At 50.1% G+C, this 19,125-nt stretch overlaps 5 protein-coding genes across 5 annotated transcripts; 3 read left to right on the top strand and 2 right to left on the bottom strand.

Annotated features, from left to right (window-relative positions):
- Nucleotides 1–4,378: 4,378 nt before the first annotated feature.
- DEU56DRAFT_748796 (uncharacterized protein) lies at nucleotides 4,379–4,889 on the top strand (the record flags this gene model as incomplete). The annotated part of the gene is made up of 2 exons (XM_041349380.1): nucleotides 4,379–4,544; nucleotides 4,594–4,889. The coding sequence occupies 2 exons, from the start codon at nucleotides 4,379–4,381 to the stop codon at nucleotides 4,887–4,889; spliced, it is 462 nt and encodes a 153-aa protein (XP_041201527.1).
- Nucleotides 4,890–7,990: 3,101 nt separating this feature from the next.
- DEU56DRAFT_705592 (uncharacterized protein) lies at nucleotides 7,991–8,287 on the bottom strand (the record flags this gene model as incomplete). The annotated part of the gene is made up of 1 exon (XM_041347402.1): nucleotides 7,991–8,287. A coding segment is annotated over one exon (297 nt), but the record flags the coding sequence as incomplete, so codon positions are not given.
- Nucleotides 8,288–10,283: 1,996 nt separating this feature from the next.
- On the top strand, nucleotides 10,284–10,562 carry DEU56DRAFT_690875 (uncharacterized protein; the record flags this gene model as incomplete). The annotated part of the gene is made up of 1 exon (XM_041347126.1): nucleotides 10,284–10,562. A coding segment is annotated over one exon (279 nt), but the record flags the coding sequence as incomplete, so codon positions are not given.
- An 871-nt stretch (nucleotides 10,563–11,433) lies between these two features.
- On the top strand, nucleotides 11,434–11,830 carry DEU56DRAFT_705164 (uncharacterized protein; the record flags this gene model as incomplete). The annotated part of the gene is given in 2 exon segments (XM_041347388.1): nucleotides 11,434–11,653; nucleotides 11,670–11,830. Coding segments are annotated over 2 exon segments (381 nt in total), but the record flags the coding sequence as incomplete, so codon positions are not given.
- A 3,414-nt stretch (nucleotides 11,831–15,244) lies between these two features.
- On the bottom strand, nucleotides 15,245–18,675 carry DEU56DRAFT_933245 (uncharacterized protein; the record flags this gene model as incomplete). The annotated part of the gene is made up of 10 exons (XM_041358750.1): nucleotides 15,245–15,594; nucleotides 15,647–16,281; nucleotides 16,329–16,467; nucleotides 16,514–17,094; nucleotides 17,149–17,297; nucleotides 17,348–17,513; nucleotides 17,562–17,755; nucleotides 17,812–18,183; nucleotides 18,235–18,420; nucleotides 18,496–18,675. The coding sequence occupies 10 exons, from the start codon at nucleotides 18,673–18,675 to the stop codon at nucleotides 15,245–15,247; spliced, it is 2,952 nt and encodes a 983-aa protein (XP_041201523.1).
- Nucleotides 18,676–19,125: the final 450 nt, after the last annotated feature.

Below are 19,125 nucleotides of genomic sequence, written 5' to 3'. Positions count from 1 at the left end.
TCCACATGGTGTGCTGCGTCAACTCCACAGCGGAAATCGCGACCGGTTACTGAATAACGCTGTTGTAGACTACTGTACATACTACATAGTACATACTACTACATAGTACATAGTACATACGGTGTATATGTTATGAATAGCTCAGCCTCAAATGCATCATCATGTGTAATTGTGCATCGCTTTCAGCGTGGTGATTAGTAATTACTAATCGGTCTAGGTCAGGCCATTTTCCCTTCAACATGCTGCGCAGTGCACAGCCTTCAATCTTTGCGCCATACCATCATCTCAATCACCCAGAATGCTATATATCTTGCTATCGCATTTGCGCGTGCTGATCAAACAATGATCGATGATCGCCAAGGTGAGGGTCTCTGCACTTGTGGTTATTCACCACCAAAGTTTTGACTTTCACACAGGCAGCCACTGATCAGGCGACTATCACAATTCTACTTCTTGTGCAAGGTAATTGATTCATCCAACCAATTCTGATTGTATTGATCGTTAAATCGTACTCTGCGCTGTGCGGTGATTAAAATTTAGGAGTGGTAGTCACATCTGCACCTACATTGCCTTGCGATCTGGCTTCGCAATTGAAACCCTGAAGATGAAGGTAAGCTGTTTGTTACTCAAGCTATCTATCCGATCACAGTGATATAGAAAACCACACGGAACCAATTCACTTCAGGTATGTCCTTCATTGAGCGAGATTTCCCCCACCCTCACCTCCACCAAATTATAGCGGTTTGCAAGCATTCATTGACGGAAATAAGACGAAGAAGACCAATTGAGCCCACACCCTGTCACTGGCCAGTCATTTGGCGCCAAACTTGTGCGTCGCACTTTTACTGTTCGCTTCTCGCTCTCACATGTAAATGACTCAATTCTCGCATCGGCTTTGGCCTATACGACTTCTCGTGCACATTGTCGTTTTCTGGGGTTTCCCAGCAAGAACACACCTATATAGACAGACGGTTCTGTCATTCGAATGTCACCACTACTACCACAAATGCCACCTCGTCGACGTGGGCAGAACAAGGCCCGGGCAGCTGATGTTGATATTACTCTTCCCGCTGCCTCTGCTGCCATCCCCCCTGCGTCCCCTGTCCCCGCTGCGTCCGCTATTTTAGCTGCCGTCCCCACTCCCGTTGCCGTCCCCGCGGCTATCCCTGCTGCTGCTGCAGCAGCAAACGCTGCTACTCTTCATAATCCGCGTCGTCGACAACTTCCTGTTAGATACAGAACCGATGCAGCTCCTGCTGGTCCAGACGAGGGTGAAGTATTCAACCTGGACAATATTTCAGGGGATGAAGAGGAACCGGGCAATATTCCTGCACCCACCGCTGTGGCACCTGCAGGCTCTAATTCAAGCCCACTCCAGACTGTCAACAGTACCGCTCGCACGGACCCTTTGGCGACCGGCAACCTCAAGCAGCCTAAAGGGCCGACCGATATCAGTCACTTCTACCAGATTGATAGCGACACCAAGAGCAAAACCTGTGTTGCTTGCGAGTAAGTATCTTATCTGCAATTTCTTGTTGTTTCTCACGCCCTTCACCAGAAAACTTCATGAATCCGACGCAACATTCAAGGTTATGGTTTACTGCAGGCTCAACGTCCAGTTCAGCTCCCCGTATGCATGCCTTTACCCACCACACAGAGCTTTACCTCGAAGCAGCCGAGCGTTATGGCTGGCGCATACAGATCAAGGATCTGAATGAACGCCTTGCTGAAGGGTGGTCGTTGGCGACGATTCGCGAACGGCTCAAGAAATCCCCCTGCACCATGCAGTCACTTGGTCCTCCCCCTAACCAGGGGTCTGGTGCCTTGCTGGCAGGAACGAGCTCGTTAGAAGACAGAATTCCAGACTTCACGCTTGACGAAATGCATCGTCAAATTGTGAAATTCATTGTGGCTGATGATCAAGTGAGTCGCAGTTCATGCCTACAGCCACCATTAATAGTCGCCCCCAGGCGATAAACGTGATCGAATGCCCTGAATTCAGGCGCCTCATCCGTCTCCTCCGCCCGGAAATTGGTGAATCTGGTTTATGTCACCGCACGAAGGCTCGCGAAATGGTTATCGAGCAATGGCAGGAATACTTCCTGGTCTTGAAGCGAGATCTCGCAGTAAGTGCATAGTTGCCAAGCCTCATACGAAGTACCTGATTCCTTTTAGAATGCTCAAGGAAAAGTCTGCTTTTCATCTGACCTGTGGTCAGATATAAAGCTCCGGCCGTTCATGGCCGTCACGGCTCATTGGATTGCGAGGGCTAACAAAGACTCGATGCTGGTGCTGAATTCGGCGTTAATCGCTTTTCATCATATTCCCGGCAATCATGACGGGCAATCTTTGGGTTCTATGATCCTATATCTCCTCGATCGTGCAGAGACTGCGGCCAAGGTCGGTACTTATCTCTATCGTGTTGCATGCTCTGACGTTGTCCAGACTGGACATTTTACTCTCGACAACGCGGGCAACAACCACACCGCAATGCAGGAGCTTTCCAGCCTGCTTGGGGAACGCGGGATCGAGTTTGATCCTATTGAACACAGGATACCGTGTTTCCCGCACGTGATAAACATATGCGTGAAGCATATTCTTGACGAATATTCCACCATCGACTATTCCACTGTGGACGATACATGGATAGTTGAAGACCAGATCATCAATAAAGTCGATTACGTCCAGGCTGTGGAGGGAAAACCTCTTGAGCGAGCCAGGCACATCGTGCGATTGGTCCGCGCATCAAACCAGCGGCGCGACAGGTTTCGTGAGACCATCGTTAGGGGTAATGACAAAGGGTGGTTTCGAGATGACAATGGCGAGCTTACACAGCTCCCAGTCGTAGAGCTCCTCCTCGATGAGCCCACCAGATGGGATTCAACCTATGTCATGATAAACCGTTTGCGGACACTTCGCCAGGTAAGATTTCGCACCGTTAAACATATGTCGTAGACTAATACTGGCCCAGGCCATAACCGCCTTTTTTGATGCTTATCCTCAACGTAACATATCCGATAAAAAACTGTGTGAGATGGATTGGCAATTCCTCCAGGACCTGGAAGTGATCTTGGAGGTAAGTACTAATGCATTCGAACTTCGAAGCCTGTGATCTAATTTACCATTTCATACCAGGCACCCCACGCCGCCCAGCAAAAACTCTCCAGTGAAAGCACTCCCGTGCTTAGCCATGCTGTTCCAACTTTTGAAGAGTTGGTTGATGCCTGGGAGTCTATTGGCCTGCACGCACCTCACTGTAAGCCTATCGTTGACATAGGCTTACTCTGGGCGAGCAAATACACCGACCGGATGGGCGCAACCCATGCATATGCGGTCGCTATGTGTCAGTCCCGTCTTTTGTCCTAATAAATGCTGATTTCATGATCACTTTTGTAGTCATTGATCCTGCGACGCGGATGTCTTGGATGGACAATCGATGGGAGAAGGACCGTGTCGATGAAGCAAAGGAGTTTATATTGAAGCTGGTACGTCTCTGTAGTAAACAAAAGCACAACATTGGATTGACTCGTTCCGCAGATGCAGAGTAAGAGAGCGGAAAACTCTACGCATTCTCAACCTGTACTGGTTCCACGAACGGTGGCACGCACACTAGGCTCACGTCGCTATGGACTTCCCGGGGCGCATGCACATGCGCATCACCACGACGGCGGCCAAACGATAGAGCAAGAATTCACAGCATATGCTACGGCTACACTTAGTCCTCATGGAACGGATATACTTTCATTTTGGAATGTGAGTCCGTTCCTTCAAGTCACACCCTATGTTATTAACCACGAGCTGTTGACTAGGCTTCACAGTCCATGTTCCCAACAATATTCTCGATTGCTATGGACTACGCCCCGATACAAGCCTCTGCGGTGCCGTGTGAACGGGTATTTTCGTCGAGTAGCGAAACCCATACGAAAAAAAGGAATCGCATCAGCCCCGTTTTGATGGAAGCTTTACAGATGGTTAAGTTTTTCCTGAAGAAAGAACGCCTTAATTTTACGAGAGGTTGGGCAGCCTCCCAATGGGACATGGAACGTGGGGTGGTACACGACCAAGGTTCTAACGAGCAGTTGACAGCCACCGCCAGCGCAAATGACGCTCTTCTCAGAGCCATTGCTGAGGAGGAGTGTGACAATATCGAGGACACCGCTACCATTTACGACAAGTGACGCTTACTTCTTTACTGACTTTTTCATCTGTCATTTGCTATTTCGCCTCTCGCCTTTTGTTCACACTATGTTGCTCTTTGTTGTGCTGGTTTTGATTTCAATTGTTTATTTATTTTTCACCAGCCGCAGTGTGCGCCTCTGACTTCAACCCTCCAGCAAGGAGTTTTAGGACGTGCTCTTGAGTCTTGACCCTTGAGACCATGGGCGGTGTTTTCACCAAGCTCATTCCCCGCAACACAGACTCGCTGAAAATCGAGCTGTACGTCGCCTGTGGGATTTGGAATCCTGCGACACCATTTGTTACAGGAAAAATGCTCCTTGCCCGTGCTCTTGCCGCGAGCTGTCGGGCTAATGGCAAGGGAGTCTGTAAGTTGCACTCCTTTCCGTCAGCACGCCACCTCTCATCATTTTCTAGCCTTCTTCATGCGCAAGGGCGCTGACTGCCTGTCGAAATGGGTCGGTGAGGCTGAACGCCAACTTCGTCTTCTGTTCGAGGAGGTGCGTGACTGCCAACCGAGCATCATCTTCTTTGATGAAATTGATGGTTTGGCACCCGTCCGGTCATCGAAGCAAGACCTTACGGGTCTATCGACCACGACTTGTGCTCCATGGGTCTGCTGGTATGGGACAAGGCTATTTAGGAGCCGCCGCCCTCCATCATTTGGAGGGATATCATGTTCAAACTCTCGATCTGGGGACACTTATGGGTGATTCAACACGGGTAAGCTTATCTCATCCTCCTGACAAACGTGTCCTCTTCATGGTATCATTAGACTGTGGAAGCCGCTGTAGTTCAACTATTCATCGAGGCTAAAAGACACCAGCCCTCGGTTATCTACCTTCCTTCTCTCGATGGGTGGTCAGCAGCAGTTTCCGAGACTGCACGATCCACTGTCAGATCCATGCTTGACTCGCTTGCGCCTACGGACCCCGTCCTCATACTTGCCATTGTAGACGGTCCGTTTTCCTCACTACCCCATGACGTCCGTTCGTGGTTTGGTATGACCCGCGAGAATCGCCTCACACTACCGAGTCCCACCGAAGCCCAGCGAGACGCGTTCTTCTCAAGTATCATCGCGGACATCCGTCGACCGCCGAATCAGTTCGCAGATGGCATCAAACGACGAAAACGAATTCTTGAGGAGTTACCGATTGCGCCTCCGCTTGAGCCCCGTCAACCGACGGCTGCTGAACTTGCTATTCAGGAAGAGAATGACCAGCGTGTCATCACGCTACTGAAGTACCGACTCGGCCCTATACTGACGGAGCTGAAACGCAAGTTCAAACGATTTACCAAGAAAGCTAGGGTGAGTGTGGACTAGCGACTACACTTGCAATGATTAACATCCTTGCTAGACTTCGATCCAATTCCTGTGGCCAATGAAGTGGAAATCGTTGCTACCACTACCACCATAGCCATACAAGGCGAAAACGATGTAATCGACGCAGGTCACCCAGGAGCAGCCAAACGGCATCATCAACGGCATCCATCCTGATCCTCAGCCAACTGAACATCCAGCTCCACTACCGCCTTCTGTCTGCGTCTCTTCTACCCCCTACATCAAAAATATTAGCACCCGGTTCTACCACCTGCAACGATCCCCATACCCTTCATCTTCAAGATCCAACGCCGCCACCTCGTCCTCCACGATACCCGTGCTCTTTTGCTGCGTTTCTTCGTCGCGTGTGGCTCATGTAGCTGCCGTGGGGGAGAAACGCAGCACATTTCCTACTTTTCATTAGTTTTTGATCACACGCTAACGAAATAACGACTCACTGGATCTTGGGGGGCCATTTAGCGCTTATTGATCGTGCGTAGATAGTTTGATCTTCGATAATCTCACATTGTAATCTATTTTTAATTAATTGTAAATTTGTATTTCTAAATTTAAATCAAGCTAAAATTATCAGTCTGAGCCAGTTTAAAGCCGCTTACCGTGGTTGCATCAGCCGGACCGAGTCGATATTATGTAAGCAGCCTGACTTTGAAGTTCCGGTTAAACCGGTGAATCAGAACCGGCTTTAGCCGGCGCTAGCCAAACCTGCGGCAACACTACTCACCGGTCGGACACTGGGTGTTTTGTGCAATTTATATTCAAACTAAAGAACTTCACCTGTTCGACAGCCTGGCTGAGCGACAGCCGTGGAAAACCGACGTGAAGGTCAGTGATGATTTCGGCTATCCTCTGTTGAACTAACAATGATCCGAAAACAGGACATTATGAATCTTATTGCACGTCTATCATCCATCGCTCACCAACGGCGTGGCTCGCATAAAATTGATCTTAAAGGCTGGGTAGCCCGTCCACTAATAGTCAATCCTCTGCAAACTAATGGCTACGATTGTGGTCTCTGGGTCCTAGCGGCACTTGCGGCCGTCTTGCGGGGAGCACATAAACCAGGCATGTGCGAGGAGGATATGATCGCCTTCAGACACTATATACGTACACTAGTAGTCAGAATACCTACTCCGTGATATGGAATACATAACTTGTCTACAACTCTCTCGAAGACGTGCGCGGAACTGCTTTGAGTACCTACGTACAGCGACTGTCTTTGGGCTTGGCAGAACCTTGTTGGAGGGAGCTGAAAGTGAGGTGATCTGTGCGATGCAGTCACGATACCAGATATATTGTGGAGAGGAGACACATCAAGCACATTCATCGTATTTTCGCTGATGCTGGTGTAGTTTCAAGGCAAGAAACCCTTCATACATCAAGCCAACCAACTGCTTGATAGTGTGTTTGCTGACCATCGTGTAGTTGAGGAAGCCCGAGGTCAGAATTGTCAAAAAGTCACAAACTGGTCGAATTGACGTTTGAGCGACTCAGAAACACTCACAACTCAATGAAGCAATCTAAGTGTTACCAGTGTTACACAAAGTATGGTAGCTCTGCATGATAAAAGCCTCAAGATATGTATCTCATCTGAACCGGGCTGGTGAGGGCTTCAGTTCTGGCCTGTTCATAGCCATACGTTGTTCCATATGATACTGAAGAGACATGTTTTCAGTTTTGTAGGAGTTTTATACACAACTTGATTGGCTATCACAACCTCTCGGGATGATGCATCCACTAGCCCAACTAGGAGATCAGCGTAAAGGAATCTAGATCGTAACAAGGTACCCTGCAAGCATGTCTCTTCGTCTTCCATGGGCAAAAAAAAACTATCAAATGTTTCCCTTTGGGTACAAATTCTTGATTCCTGCGAGGACCAGATAGGACGTTCGTGGTAACTTCTAGAGTACAAAATGGTATACAAGAGACGTTCGTGGTAACTTCTAGAGTACAAAATGGTATACAAGAGACCCCCCTGATTACACAGCTGGACCCAACAAACCTGACATCTAGTTCATCCTCATTGGTAGCGCGAACCGTAGTCACAGTCACCTAAAGCTGGGTGAGCAGCCCGTCGATTTCTTCCTCAGAGCCATTTGAAGTTGCCGTAAGCTGAGTTAGGCAGGTGATCTGTGGAATGAGTGCGCTCATCTCTCCCCTACTGACAGGCAAAGAGGAGCGCTGGGAAGAGGGGCGCTGGGAAGAGGAGCGCTTGGATGTTGCTTTCAACCTCCAGGAGGGAGGGGCAAGGGGTAACTCGACGAAAACTTGGTGTTTCCGATGACGCGAACTTGAAGGCGCAGGAGACACCACAGGAGAATCCTCAGGTGAGAGTATCCGTAGTTTCCGCCGACGAAGCTGACGCAAAGGTGCGGGTGGAGACAGGACAAGATCTGATAGCGGCTCTGAGGGCAGCTCTGAGGGTGTCTCTGAGGGCGGCTCTGGAGAAGTCTCGGCCATTGCGAGTCGATGAAGCCCCTTCCTATCGATCCGACCATTGAGGAACGCACGCCGGCCACGCAGGTCTTGCGAATCATATTCAGGCGCCTCTCCGAAGATGATCGGTTCACGGGAGATCATGATTTGCCGGCGGGTGTTATTGTTGATGTGTTGAACGGTGATGGAATTGTTTCTGAGTGCGTCAGTGAGTAGGTCCCGCTCATGGATTGTGAGGTCGTGGATACCCTTGCTCTTGACAAGTGTTGGGCGTTTCTCGCCGGGCATGAGAACATTCTCGGGGTAGTGGTGGAGGGTGCAGCCCCGGTGGGCTAGAATGGTGGGCAGTGTCTTCCACGGAAATGTCCCCCCACGACCATCGAGCGTGCCTGTAAAATCGTTAGTAATTCAACAGATCAATCACCAAGACTTACCAAGAAGTGCATTCAGCCCGCCAATAATGCAAGGGATGCCATCGAGCTGCTTCCAATGCTCAGAATCTCTAACTTCCCGCCTCTCAAGCCACTCCGCTAACAGTGTTTCTCCTGGTATCCCGCGTTGTGAAGCGATGCGATTGAGAACTGAATCAAGTCTGGCGAAATCCATATCGCGATTCATGGCGAGATCCGTGTGTCCAATTTTTTGAGGAGGAGCAGCACAGTTTGAAGAAACGGCCAGTGAGAGTGATGGGGAAAATGCGAGGAGAACGGCCCCATCGATGGCAGAAGCACTCTCGAGAAGCCAACACAAACTCAATTGACGAAGCATCGATGTTGTGCTAAGTCAATATTTGGAAGATCAGTGACGGGGAAATATTCCCACGCAGAACACTCAACGGACGTCAACGTTGTCAACGTTCAACGTAACGTCAAGTCATTTATTATCCCACTGGAGGATCGTCGATTCTCATCTATGCAAGATCAAATCTCCGAGTTACGAGTAAGTCCAACAACATCCAAATTTTCAGTATGCTGAACAACCAGGACAGACAAGTGTCCGAGCCATGAGCATGCTGGCTTGGCGCCCATAGACTTGGAGTATTTAATTTGCTCCCTCACCAACCTACATGATTTTTCATGGCGGCTGATTTTCCCGTTTTCCTCGCATACTTCCTAACTTCTGTTCTCAGTTAGTAAGTTTGAAGGGCAATTACGCCTATACACGAGCCTCTCGGATGCCATATGTGAGCAGATCCATTACTTTCTGGTCGATCACATTCCTGACTTCTGTTTCGAAGCAGCGGATCTCTTCATCCGCGCAACCTCTCCTGTGTTTATATCTGCCAGCCAAAAAATCTTTGTGCGACCTCCCAATCCCGTGAGTTTTTTTTGTTGACAACGTGCATGCGCAGTCCTCACCAGCACTCCAGAACAAAAATTCAAAATAGTTCCTCTCTCGCGCAACATTTTTTCAGGTGAGACATTACTATACGTTGTTGTAGGACTACGCTCACTCATCCTCGTAGCCAAAAACAGTTCTTCTCTCGCGCAACATTTTTGCAGGTGAGACATTACTATACATTGTTGTAGAACTACGCTCACTCATCCTCGTAGCCATGACTCAGAAAAAACCCGGCTATCTCACGCCTGAATATGCAAGGTCCTCCCCTTTCCCTGAGTCCGTTTTGCCCGAGTCCATGCTAGATCCCACCGAAGGAGACTACCTGCAAGAACAAGTGGGCGGCGGTAAACGTTATGTGGATCCCGTCGTGGATCCAACTCCAACCCGTCTCCGGACGCGCATCAAACCTACAGCTCGAGACATGGGGCTTGTCAAGGAGGCATCCATGCGTCGTCAAGCCATGCCCGCTAATGATCAGCCAGCTGGAGGTGATTCTGGATCAGCAGGCAGCTCCCTCATTAGCGAGCCCATCAGTCAGGAAGTTGTGCACCCTCCGCAACTTTCTGTACCTGTTGCTGGTACCGAACCTCCTAACATCCGCAGTAGTCCGGCACTCGAGCCTGTGCCAGCTCATCAGGATGTACCTGCACATCAGGCTGTACCTCTTCAGGATCTATTCTATGATTCTGGCATCGCCCCTCCCAAGGTTCCTCCGCAACCAAATCTATTCACTAAGCCTGCTCGTGTCGAGTATGGGACATACGACTTTAGTGGTGATTTCGCCAGCTTTCATAATATCGTTAACGACATTCCGGGTCCCTCTACACTATCCGCCACCACCGGCTTTCGTGACATCGCCAATGGCGTCCCTGGTCCATCTACGCTACCCGCCACCACCGGACCCTCTGCAATACCCTTTGTCCCTGAGACACGTATCATACCTCCGACCCCCACTTTTCAGATGGATCCGGCGTTGGGAGACTGGGATCTTGATGATGTTCTGATGGATGACAGTGAAGGTACCGTCCCTGCTGTGAAAGGACGGAGGCAAGATGCGACGAATGACATCCTTCGCGAGGGCTTCGTAAATATGGAACGCCTCGTGCATGAGCTCAGTCATCAAACTTCCATTCCCACTCATCAAGTCATCTCATTGTGGAACAAGAGCCACGCTCGCGGCATCAACAACGTCAACCACTGGAATGCATATAGCGGCTATTTCAAAGATAATATCAAGCAGGAGCTTGACAGACTCGGTGACAAGGCTCCTGAAATACCAGGCACACCAAGTAAGTGTTTCTCTCTCTCGCTACGTTGTTTGTTCTGACAATTTTTTTTTGTCTAGGTGCTACTGTACGCCGGAACTGCTATGAGCTGTTTTAAAGCAGCGTATCCCGACACGTGGCAGACTATCCTAGAGTACCATGGCCAGTCCGTAATTCTCAGTGGTGTCCCTCAGACCATTGCCATGCGCGCACAGGAATTTCAAAAGTTTTGTAAGAAGATCATTGGAGTGGTACGCACGCAAATTTCAACTGGCAGTATTATATTACTGAACACATGTAGATGGATGGAGGGGCTGCACGGTTCGGATTTGAAGCAGCTTTGGTGACGTGTGGCAAAGTCGTTAATCAAGATGGTGGTCTCGGCCTAACTCATACAACTCCGGGAGCTGCTGGTGTAAGTTTGCTTTTTTGGTTTTCATTTGACCTCAACGTCGTATACTCACACTCGCACAGTTTTGGCTCTCGCGTTGTAAGGCTGACGATGATACAATTATCGGGCATCTCAAGGCGCAAGTGTAGTAAGTTGCCCATATCCTTCAGGGATCTTGCTAGTGACTGAGCCGCCCATATCTAGTAATTTGACATCACTCGCCATTGTCGAGGAAGCCTTCCCAGGAGACAACAGCGTTACCCAGCCAGACATGCACAACGAACGTGACACATCAATCGCTCTATCCGACACCATCGATATATCCAAGGATGGAACCAGGTGGATCAAGACAGAGATCTCTCGCCAGCTCAGTACGTGTTAGTATATCCTCCTGCTCTTATTTGCATTAATGAGGAGCAACAGCGAGCCTGGGCGGCAAATTCCTATCGTCAAAGAAGTTCCCGTGGAATACCCTCCCAGCGGAGCTCACACGGCAGGGGATGATGATAAAGGGCTACCCCGAGGATGTATTGCTCCCCGGGGAATACCATGCTTCAAAGAGTAAAGGCATTGCCAATCTCACTCTGAAGGAGGCCAGTGAGGTCATCGCGGCATTGAAGGCGGGCACCATGTGCTTGAAGAAGGTTTCGCAGGACGAGCAAGGTACATCTTCAACTTATTTCATTGCTGCGTTCCGACATCTAAGTGCATTTTTCTACAGCTGAGATTCTCACTTCTGAGCGCCCAGTAGTGGAGGGCGCACGTCCCCCAGCGGATTCTGTCCATACAGCAGGACGTCGCCTTTTCGCCAATGGACATTCTGATCGCAAGGGACTTGCTCGCGAGAAGCCTAGTAAGGCCGCCACCAAGAGGAAAGGGAAGACCTCTCAGAAGGCCCCGGCCATCCGCACTTCTCCGATCTCCCTGTCTGACGACTCTGACTCAGATGATTCATCCGATCCCCCCACCAGACCCATCGGTAGACCTCCCCCCTCTCGCGAATTTAAGGTCGTGCAGCTCCCAAAGGAACAGAAAAAGAAGGAAGTTATCTCTCTCATGTCTAGCGATGATGGCACCGCTAAGAAGGCCGACTCCGACTATGAGGACAAGGCTATGTCCAAGAAACGAAAGGCAAAGTCAGTGGATAGCTCACGAGCGGCGAAGAAGAGGGCTTCGTCTCCTGAGGTGCCTGCGCCTAAGGTAAATAAAGGCAAGGCGCCCATGAGAGCCAAGGGGCAAAACGAGAAGGTAGGGAAGCCAGGGATCATCGAGTCCTCAGACGATGAAATGCCTCGTGATGCTGCTAAACGCCTACGTGATGGCCCACCTGAACTCAAAGGTATCAAAGGTATTGTGCTGATTCATTCTCCTCTCACTGGTTGATTGACCAAATATTTAGAGCGCCCAAAGCCCCGTCCAGTCAAGCCTGCAGTCAAGCCCCTTGTAGCATCCGAGGAGGCCAACTCTACCAACAAGACCGCTGCTTCAGACCACGCTGAGCTCGCTGCCAATAATACTGCAGACCTCGCTGAGCTCACTGCAGATGCTACTGCAGACCTCGCTGAGCTCACTGCAGATGCTACTGCAGACCTCGCTGAGCTCGCTGCAGATGCTACTGCAGATGCCGACCACGCTGAACTCGCTGTCGATGCTACTGCAGATGCAGACCACGCTGAGCTCACCGACAGGCTTCCTCCACAGTCACCCTCACCAATGCGTCGCCAGCCTTCCCACATGCTCACAGACCGAGTTGTCCCTGCTGCAACCGCTCCAAGTGACAACGTTGCTCCGGTTCAGCCAGCTGAGTCCTCTCATGATGCTAACCTGAGGCCAGACATTGGTCAGGCTGATGGTCGCATGTATGGCCCACGCCAAGGATCACGTATGGAGCCGCGTTACCGGTCAACATGGAACGATCCTCCCTACGGGGAGAATCATCCTCAGGGTCCTGGCCGTGGGTTCCCTCGCTATCCGCCAGCTGATTACCAGCGCGGTTACTATGATCAACGTATGCAGCATGGCCCTCCGCCCCCTCATGTCCCCCTGCCTCCTCATGGGCCGCAGCCTCTTCAGCCTTCTCGCGGGTCTCAACCTCCTCGCGGATCTCAACCTCCTCACGGGTCTCAGCCCCCTCAGCAGTACAACGAAAATCACCAGCACGGCGGTGGATATTATGATGGTCGCTACCGTGATCGTGACCCTGGAGAGTACCGTGAAGATTATTGGCACCCCTCCAGCAACCCATATCATCGTGAAAGGGAAAGGGGAGGGTACTACCCATACGGGCCTGATTATTCTGATGATCAGACGGACCTTTGAAATCCTCCATTTTGCCGCATTCGTTGGACTGCCTTGTACACTGCGTTATGATGTATCTTGATATTGAGCCTTGTATCTGACTTGCCTTGCTGTTGATGTCCGTTTTTTGACTGTGTTGTATTTACCATACTTGTCAATGCATGGCCTGCACGGCCTTCTGTCTGTTTCATGCCTTGTTGGTAACACACGAAAAAAATCAACAATCAAACAAACAATTGAATTGTGCTATGGAAGTATGAAAAACATAACAAAAAACATATGCGCTCTGACATACACCGCATGGACATCATGCCAACATACGGAGATCAGGTGCAGAGGATCTGGAGAGGTCACCCTCGCGAGTCGCGAACATCGCACCAACATATGGTGATGTGGACATCACCTGTGGAGGATCTGGAGATGAGGAGGATGAGGAGGATGGACTCACCCTCTGCAAGAGGATCCACATGTAAACTCAGGAGGGAGATTCAGACGGCCCTATGAAACTCAGGGGAGACATCCTGATGGAGGTTGGTCTCTTAGACCTTTTATTGACAACATAAAAATAGGGTCTGACATACCGTGAGAACATCGTGAAAGTGCTGCCAAGGGTGCTTTGATGTAGGTCATATATTTTGGTTCTTCCACATTTGACTTGACAGTGGCACCACAGGCCTCTGCTACATTACCCCTACCATCCTATCTCTCGGGGCAGGCCGCAACTCGCTTAGATCGTGTCAGTATTCAATTTCAGTCAGCTTGTGATGCATAACTAAGTGTGTATCCAGTTCGAAACAGATTCTCGCCCTCCTCCCTCGAACGGTCGAGTCTCGCATTTCTTACGACAGCACCTTTCTTTCCTCATGCCAAGGCACAGCCATGGGCCATCAGTCGTTGAAGTCGCACCAGGACGGAAGGTCACTGTAACCTACATCTTCTCACCTGTCATTGCCTCTTTGCTGATTTGTACCCCATAGCGACTGCTTGCTGCCAATTTACCAGAATACAGGAAAGTAGATGACACCCGACATCCGCCTGGACAGCAGGCTGGGGTGCCGCAGGATATAGACTCATCTGACCATGATTCGCTCCCAGACGTGCACTGGTGCAAGGCGTTCCTGTGCTACTGTTCGTGCTGGTCTCACGGCAGACCGAGGGTGCCTCCTCGATGGCGCTTGGAGCGTGTTGAATTACCCTGCCCAGCTGGCACGACAAACGCTAGTACCACGCAACCATAGTGATACTAATGGTCGCAGTCAATTATATGTACTACACTAATCCACTACTGTATCCTCCACGACTGATTATTTCTACGCTATCTGCGATACTCGACGCATCTACCAAATACCATCACAGCATGACCATGAATAAATCGGATTATCATCCTCACGCATGTACTCATCCTAGCTGACGTTATCCTCCGCAGAATACTGGTCAAGATTGAAATGACCCTCATTCTACATCATCCCTTTCACGAGTTATGTTGGACGTCACCGTACTTTGCACGGACGTCGATTTGGTGCAGTAGGACACCCCGTGCTGTCATACCCTCCCCTGATTCAATGATGAACACGCGTGCGGCCCATTGCTCGCAAGGATCGTTTTGAATTTCTACTGCTTATGCGAATGTCAGACTCTATTGCGACGGTCGAGGACTCCGTCACGGAGATTAATCACCGTGTTCACCACTATCTGTAAGGATGATGCATCATGTCTGCTAATTAGCAGCAACAAGTGATGCATCAACAATGCTCATTAGCATTCTCCGGTGATGCATTAATCGATGCTAACTAGCAGACACAACTCAGGCTGGCTAGCTAGGGCTAGATAGACTTGTATCACCCTAGCCCGGCAATTAAAAAGGTTTCCCCGGCCAATTAAGAGTACGATGTTGAATCGCGATCTTGATTAATTCACAGATGCATCGCGATCTTGACAGATGATGTAATACATGGGGAACAAGGCACTACTAACATGGGGAACAAGGCACTACCAGTACTATTCATCAAGGGGGATATCGGGGATGGTTAAGTCAGGTAATTGCAGCTCGCCTTGAGGAGATATGATGGGCAGAGGTAACTCCAGCGTCTGGGGCAGGTAAGGCGCCCAAAGACCGTGAAAATGACCTGCAAGCCTCCGACGGATGTCAGCCTGTCGCGCTGCATAAGCTCGTAAGCCTTCCGTATTAGCAGAGCTCTCCCCCACACAGCGACTTATCCGTTCTTCCCACCGCTGTACCTCCCACCCAAAAAATCGGATGACTCTCCCCATTTCTTCGGTCAACAATTCTACCTCTTCCATCCATCGTAGGGCTCTTGCACGGCTCTTGCACCATTCGATGCGCACGCCTGATAACGCATTAGTTCAAGATACGTCCAAATAATGACCAGGATACTTTACCGTCATCAGCACTCTCATAGCCGTTACAATCGAGGCCCTCCATCATCCAGATCCACGAAACCTGACGTCGTCCTTCTCCAATACCAAAGGGATCCACGAGGGGCTTGATATGCTCATCCGCCAGTTCCTGCAGCTTGCCATGCCAATCCTTCTTCCCCAGCAGCATAGCCAGGGACTTAAGCGCTGTCCAAGCTGACCTGTAGCGAATAACGCACATAGTGCGCCGGGCGTGGACACGAGCGAGGGCGTTCTGGCCTCGTGTATTAGCACCTTGGCCACGCATCCATTCACGCTTGAATGTCAGAAGCGAGCAGTGTATCCGAAGACACTGACGGAGCTCCTCGAGGGCGTCGTGGGCTTGTGCATACCGTAACTCCCACTCGTCATTCTGGAGGCGCTGATCACAGGGCTTGTTCCGTAGCTGCGAAGGTAGCCACAGTGTAATATCTTCAGCATTCTTCTGATCTTCGCGCCCTCCTTGAACCAGACTCCGTACCGCAGGCATGTAAAGAACCTGGACACCCTTCCACATCTCGATTTTACGGCGGAGCGAGTTGCGCTGCCGAACGAGGTTGCCCCGTTGTGTATCAGTGGAATGAAGACCCATAGACTTGATCAGAGAAGTAAGACGACGTCTTCAAAATTGTCAGCTGGATACGAGATTCTGCGGACGGCCACTTACTGTTCATCTTCAATATCAAGACCAGCTGCGATAAGTACACTGGGCGATATTTCCGGGTGTAAGGAGACGTCTACCCCATGCGCTAGCTCTTCAGCTTCCAGCTCGGCCAGTTTTAGTCGTGCGCCCGCTTGGGTGATTGCTACATGCACCGTCAGTGAAGGATTGCCAGTAAGTAAAGCACCCACCAATAGCTTTGGTTTCGAACGGATTAAGTATTGTGGTGTCGTTAGGATTCTCTTCCCAACCTTCCATTTCACTTAGCCACGCTGCGCGATGTTCGGGAGTAATCACGGCATCAAACTCCTCGAAAGCAGCTTGGTGTTCGGCCTTTTCAACGCGAGCATCTTTCATCTTATGGAGTAAAGATGCGCCCAACCCTACCACCTTCTTCCAGTTCCAGTCACCGAAGTGGTCGTCTAGGGTGTCTCGCCGACACCCGGGGCCCATGTTCTTTGTACTCGTAGCCACGGGATTGATGTTTGACCAGCCTCTTTCGGGGGCTTCACCATCCGTTCGACCAACAAAACGTGTGAAGTTGAATGAGAAGATCGTCTGGCACTTTGCGACGTGCGCGGGAAGGTGAACTTTTGGCACGAAGAAACGTACGACCTTCGAAAGGTAATCCAAATGATGTGAACGAGGGAGGGATTCCATGCGTGACCAGAGGTGTTTATGCCACTGACACGCAATATCGTAGGACACGTTTAACATTTTGACTGAATTGTCGCGCAAGCTAGAGAAAAAAAGATAATCCATGTTTATATACCTGTGCAATGATCAGACACGTTAACACGTAAGCGTGATGGGCCCTTCGACATACTTCTCGCCCTTTTGTAGATTGCCGACTCCGTTAGCACGCTTCATGTTGTGACGTGCGCAGTCCACCGTCCCAACGCCGGTGGCAGCCAGTCCCTGCGACAATTTAGTATCGGCCATATTTACCGCGTTATGACTGGAGCATGTACTCTTCTGTGAAACAGAGTAAGAAACATGCAAGAGAGTAAAACGGCGTCGCGTACCTCCTGTGCTCCTCCAAGATGTTGGGCTAGATAGGACTTGTAGTCGGTCTCCTCCACAAAATACGACCACCCTGTAGATAGACTGGGGTCTGCCTCGTCACTCGATACATTGCGCCTCTTTAAACGAAAGTTCGCGTCAATGGCCAAAAATGTGGCGTATAACCAACTGGATCACATAAGCCCATATATATACCCAAAAGTCTCTAATGCTTACCGGTTGGCTTTCGTTGCAAGTGCCCAGCCGTCGACCAAATTCTTACCAGGCTGTGGGCAAGCCGGGCAGACAACAACACACTCGCCTTGTGATGTGCCCTTAACGCCACTCGGCTCATGACCACGACCGAACCGTTTCAACATCTTAAGATGGCGCCATTCGCGAACCATTCGCAAGAACGCATTGTAGCGGTCCTAAAATCAAAGGTTAAGACAAGCAAGCAAGTGGATACAATGACGAAGCACCTTACCTTGGGTTTTGTGAGACCCGAGTTGTCCGTCAGACGAACTAGTGAGTGGTAAAATTCGTAGGCGGACGCTTTGGACTCGAATGATAGAATTTGGAAGTGACGCAGTAGTCGAAAGGTAGCTGCAGTCCTCGGATCAGTTGCCGTTGATGGGAACCATCCATGGCGAAGAAGCTGTCTGACATGCGAGTTCGAAGTTTCACAACCACAGAAATCCAACCCGAGTTCATGGATTCCGTTTGTGTCTATTAGCACGAACTCGTCTTTGGACACCTGTTGAGGGAGAATGCAGCGTTGGCCGACAGGATGCCCAAGCTGGACACGAAGGCCAAGATCCTTCAATGACACTGCCTGGAAAAAAACCCCAGTCCATTCCTGCGGATAACTTGATTATTTTTTTTTACGTTTTAGAATGATGGCACGTACCTGGATTCGATGGGTAGGAGATCGCAAGTGATTGGCCACAGTGCACCCACGACAGTATAACTGCAAATCATCGCAATCCAAACATCGAAATTGTGCAGGGGCACAACATTCCCCACACACATCGCTAGAACTATCACCACGCCCGTCTAATCGAATCAGTTCTGCAAGATAAGTGTCTCGTTCCTCCTTCCAAACAAGGATAGGGTTATCCTAAGCACCAGTTAGTAAACAAGGATAAGTATCCTGGAACGAGAGTCTCACTGCAGCCATCTGCTTGCGCCTTTGATGCAAGGTCTCATTGTCGCCCAAAATATCATCCATGGGCATGGAATCGTCATCGGCCGTAAAACAAAACAAGTCACCTTCATCAGGTGGGGCAGACTGGTGTGTAGATGGAGTTGATGGGAGGTTGCTTGTAATGTTGCGGCGCTCGAGCCGCATTGTCCCATCACGACGCCCTCCAAAAGTTACCGAGGTGTGCACTGCCTGTCGCGACCGTGAGGTAGTGGGTGGTGTATATACATTCAACCGAATGCGCTTCTGGTCACGGAGTTGCTTCCGTTGGTCGATTTCCCGCCATGCCCAGGGCGAGCGGACCGCCTGAATGATGCTATGTGGAGGCTGCTCGTCACCACCTAATAATGTCGATGTCAGTACATATATTGCGTTTATTGTGATATTGCTCACCTACAGATCCCTCAGACTGCATCCCTTCGCTGTCGTACGTGACACGGTGACTCAGGTTTGTTACGCCTTGGACTTGGGCCAAACCAAGAGAACGGGAAAGTTACCACAGTAGACGGGAACTGCCGACTGCATGGTTGGGTACACGTGCAACTCGCGTTCCGAACCCTAACCTAGAATTAAACAATAGGTAGCTGTGTACCACAA

This window comes from Suillus clintonianus (genome assembly GCF_016758775.1).
Source record: "Suillus clintonianus strain FC179 chromosome Unknown DEU56scaffold_169, whole genome shotgun sequence".
NCBI classification, from domain to species: domain Eukaryota; kingdom Fungi; phylum Basidiomycota; class Agaricomycetes; order Boletales; family Suillaceae; genus Suillus; species Suillus clintonianus.
The sequence above is the reverse complement of the archived record's forward strand: the minus strand, read 5'-3'. Positions and strand labels throughout refer to the sequence as shown.